Source organism: Nicotiana sylvestris, chromosome 10, assembly GCF_000393655.2.
Source record: "Nicotiana sylvestris chromosome 10, ASM39365v2, whole genome shotgun sequence".
NCBI lineage: Eukaryota > Viridiplantae > Streptophyta > Magnoliopsida > Solanales > Solanaceae > Nicotiana > Nicotiana sylvestris.
Window position 1 is genome coordinate 162,360,455 of NC_091066.1, and position 4,626 is coordinate 162,365,080.

The 4,626-nt window shown below is 35.9% G+C and overlaps 1 protein-coding gene across 1 annotated transcript; it reads right to left on the reverse strand.

Moving 5' to 3' along the window:
- Positions 1-229: 229 nt before the first annotated feature.
- On the reverse strand, positions 230-2,803 carry LOC138880425 (pectinesterase 4-like). Its single transcript, XM_070160554.1, has 2 exons — positions 1,644-2,803; positions 230-1,082 (listed from the first exon to the last, which is right to left on the reverse strand). Exons 1-2 carry the CDS (start codon positions 2,629-2,631, stop codon positions 379-381), a joined length of 1,692 nt encoding a protein of 563 aa, XP_070016655.1. The 5' UTR covers positions 2,632-2,803; the 3' UTR covers positions 230-378.
- Positions 2,804-4,626: the final 1,823 nt, after the last annotated feature.

The following is a 4,626-nucleotide window of genomic DNA, read 5'->3' on the forward strand; positions in this document are numbered from 1 at the left end:
AGCCGTTGCAATCGATCGGCCTATTGGAACGGCTCCTCAACCGTTGCAAACCACCGTTGCAGTAGATCTATTGGCACGCGACCTGGTGTGACGGACCCTAAACCATTGTAATAAGTCTATCGCAACAGTTTTATAACCGTTGCCATAGGCCTATTTTCTAGCAGTGATATATGGGCCATAGTGAATCAAGGTCCACTAACTTCGACCAAAGAAAATGGGCAAAATGAAATTGTTCCCAAACACCCTTCTGAATTTGTAGTAGCAGATTTCAGAATGATGGGAAAGAAAACAAAGGATAAGAAAATCCTTATATGTGGACATGGTCCTCATGACTACAACAAGATATCACCTTGCTCTAATGAATATAATTTCTTGTTTTTATTTTCCACCTAGACCAAGGTAAAAAGGTGCACCAGTAGCAGGCAACCATTCTTTTCCTTGAAGCCAAACAGCACCAGCAGTATATTTAGTTGCTTCCTGTGGGCTAAGTACCTTAAATTTCTTGAAAACCGTGTTCCTTGCATTAGTAACAGCACCAGGTCCTCTATTAGCATATTCATAACATTCACATGTTTGCTCGTAATGTTCTTTATCCCATATCATCCATCCTTCTGGTTTAATAAAACCACCAATTTCACTCTCCATTACTACATTCGTCGATAACGCCTTCCATGGACGTCCCAAGAAATTCTCGACGATTTTAGTATCGATGAGTTCCTTTTCTGCTACGATTTTGCAATTTTGTAATGCTACTCCTGTTGGTTGTGACTCCACTTCTCTACCGTCGGCTGTGATTGTGTTCCATTTTTGATCTGCTCCTGGTTTTCTCAAAATGATGGTTGAATCTTGGATTACAGCCGTGCCTCTACCAAAGATGAAATCAATCGTGCCTGATATGACACAATTGCGATAGAATTGACGTTTGCTTTGATAGTATAAGGTGTCTTGGTAGCCTTCAATGTTGCAGTCGAAAACTGCAGATTGATCACCTTGTATTCTGAGTGCCACGGCTTGTTGTCCTTTTGGACCAGCTGTGTTTCGGAATGTAATTCCTTTGGCAACAAACCCTGGTGCGTTAACACCTGCAAAAGATATTTATACAATCAGATCACTAATCGTGTTACATTCTCCGGTGTATATAGTTTGATCCATATGCATAATTGTATCCACGCATGGATGCATGGCGTTTTCCAATATTGTAGAATTCCCTCTGTTTCCTTTTCTGTGTCGCTATTTTTATTAGTCTGTTAAAAAAAGACTTATCGCCTTTCTGTATTGATAGAAAAATAATTTAACTTTACATTACCTATTTTATTCTTAATGAAATGTTTTTATAGCCACATAAATGTGATGTCATGTTTAAGAAACCAAATTTCAAAAAAATTCTTTCTTCCTTAAATTTCATGCACTAGGGCTGTTCATTTGGATCGGATATTCGAAATCTGATCCGATCCGAAATCCGAAAATCCGATCCGATCCAAACTTTAAAATCTGATCCGATATTAATTCAGATCGGATTCGAATTGTATTTTCTAGAATCCGAATCCGAAATGTGCTAAATCCGATTCGATCCATTCTATGCACAGTCCTAGACATGCACAGTCAAATACGTCATATAAATTGAAGCGATAGAGCGTACTTACCAAATGTAGCAGAATTCATGGTGGTGAATTTCAAGATTGCGACATTTTTGTCTGAAGTTATGATTGTTTTCCCCGCGCCATCTCCAAAGATAAACACGTTTGGTTGTTTCTTATCGACAAGGACTTGTTCGTTATAAACACCAGCCTTGACATATACTATGTATTTGCCTTGATGTTTTTGAGGGTATGCTTTAAGAGCATCAGAAACTGTTTTAAATTTTCCACTTCCATCTTTTGCAACTATTGCATGAGGAGTTGGGGTGTTAGCCAAAAGCTTACGGTCAGCAACAGGGAACCATGTAGGGTAGTTGTCATGACCAATTTGGTAATTTGCTTCAAGAAGTTTTCGGTTTAAAAGACCATCAGGAATTTGAAAGCCCGAGGATTGGAGAGCAGATGAAATCTTAGCTACAATGTCAATGGCATTGTTACTCAATTGCGTGGAGTTGACAAGGTATTTTTCAATGGCGGATTTGTACTCAGGTTTGTCAATGGAATCTATACACTCGCTCTGATAAGAGTAAACAGCACTGACATAAGTCAGAATATCGTAGACTTTATCATTCAGGGACTTCATTTCGTTCTCGTTAACCTTTTTAAGCGTGGATTCGAGTTCTTCAATTGCATCTTCCAATAGTACTTTGCAATCTTCTACTGCCATGTGATTGTAAGGATCACTTTCCTTATTAACATTAGTTTTTCCAGTTTCATGTAATGATTTCTTGATCTCTTGAACGGTATATTCAAAAGCAGCCATTATATAGTCTTTAATTGTAGCAGAATCGTTAGATGCAACTTTATCAAGACTTTGTACACATGCATCTTTAAATGATGTAGGTTGACAAAATTCGTCAACTTTTTTCATTTGAACTTTTGTGCTTTTATCATCATCGTTATCTCCATTTTTGTGTACAACAACTACAACTCCTACAATTACACCTACTAAAAGAATCAAAGATACCAATGAAACCACTATTTTCCCTACCATCTTTGCTTTTTTCTTTTTCTTTTTTTGTTTGGTAATTTCAAGTTTCTTTTTTTTTTTTTGGCCCTTTTTCCGATAGATTTCTTATAGGAAAAAAGGAAAGCTAAAGATGATAGTGAAATGTTTCAAGCTTAATCCTCTCGTTGGTGTTTATAAATATAACATTAGAACCAAAGAGAGGATATAGATGAATGAATTAACTTGTTATAGGGAGGTTTTTATAGTGCTAAGGAGAGAGAGAGGGTTAAGTTGACGATTGAGGTAGAGATGTTTGAGGCATAACTTAAGATATACCTCTAATGTTGTAGTGGCCAAGAATGAATGTGTATGTTGTTTGAAGTTAGTTTGCTTATATGTAGAATTTAATGGCTCTAGAATTTGATCGTTTATTTAAATATGAAAGACTTCAAAATTCATGGTAACTTTATTTTTTATTTGTACAGGCTCTTATTAAATTAATCTTATTGTGAGATGGTCTTGGTGTTGGTTTTAATTTTTGTTTCTCCCTCCCATCACTTCACTACTAGAAAATGGCTATTTTGCAACTGCAATAACGGTCAGAAAGTGTCAGAAAATGCTAATTTCTGACTACATTCAGACCGAAAAGTCGTAGTCACAAAATAGCTGGTCTGAAATGTTTTGCAACCGAATCCGTCCGTAATTTGCTACTACAGCGGTCGGAAAGTCAAAATAAAAAAATGACTAATGAATATGTTAAATTTTCCGACTAACGCGGTCGCAAACAATTTAAATTAAATTTTAATTTGATATTAACTTTTCCACTACTTCAGTTGCAAATGGTATACATAATTATAATTATTATGTAATTTTATTTGAGTTTTTCCACTATTGTGGTCGCAAATCTAATTTTAAAATATTTATTTATTTATATTTGCGACTACCGTGGTCGCAAATCTAATTTAAAATTATTTATTTATTTATTTTCCCGACTACAGTAGTCGAAGATGTTCCTGAATTTAGAATATTTTGATGCATTTTGCGACTATTATGGTCGGAAAATTCCGAATTTTTTGTCAAATTCCAGCTCTTTTAAAGCAGTACCACCTGCCAATTCAAATATACAACAACCAATTAATCCACCATGCCAACCAATTATTCCACAATGATAACCAATCAATCCTTCATTTCAACCAATCAATCTACCATTGCAACTAATCAAATCCATAAAATGCAAAGCATAAATATTTGTAACTAAAAGATCCAAAAAGAAATAAACATTCTAGCACCATTCAATCTAGTCTAAAACTTTACAATCATAGTCAAGTGTAAATGTTACCAAGTCTAAACATCCAACTACAACAAATAATAATGTCTCAAACATCATAACCATAACAAACTAAAACTCATTATCCCCACCATCCTCGCCATTCAAAGGACCAAATGGACGTCCGCTCATAAATTACTTCACTAGACTCTGCAATTTGTTAAAATTTGCGCGATCTTCTTTTCGTTCCTCCAACTCTTCAACTTCTTTTCGTAATGCTTCCACATCTTCGTGATCTTGCGAATAACTTGCATCACCAGACAACAATGTCATAGAACGACCTACAGAATATTGTGATCCAAGACCGTAGGTTCTACCTTTATTTGCGCCACCAACCACTTGTGACCATCATCTATGTGAAGGAACCTTCTTCTTTATCGCCTCATCCCCTTTGGGGAAAAATTAAAATTAGTGTCAAGTAAACGAAACTAAGTGAATCATTACAATGAGGAGATTAGAGAATCTAGTTCAAAACGAGGCCAAATTTGAGACTATATACATATTCAGGATGCGCTCAGTGGGGAGATCAATATCGCTAAGTGCCGACCGATTATGATCCTTCAATTTTAGATGAACAAACAGTAAGATGGAAAAATTAAACAGAAAAGGGAAAAAAACTTACCTGTACGAGAAGAAAGAGAGGGAGTTGAGTGATTAGTGATTTACCTTCAAAAATTTGGGGAAATAGAGATCGGTCGAGCAGAGAGAGGGGT

Bases quoted from the DNA above. Each gene is read 5' to 3' on its own strand.
- LOC138880425 (XM_070160554.1), bottom strand. From the start codon at position 2,631: ATGGTAGGGAAAATAGTGGTTTCATTGGTATCTTTGATTCTTTTAGTA. The intron at 1,083-1,643 runs GTAAGTACGCTC...TATCTTTTGCAG, and splicing joins CATGAATTCTGCTACATTTG to GTGTTAACGCACCAGGGTTT.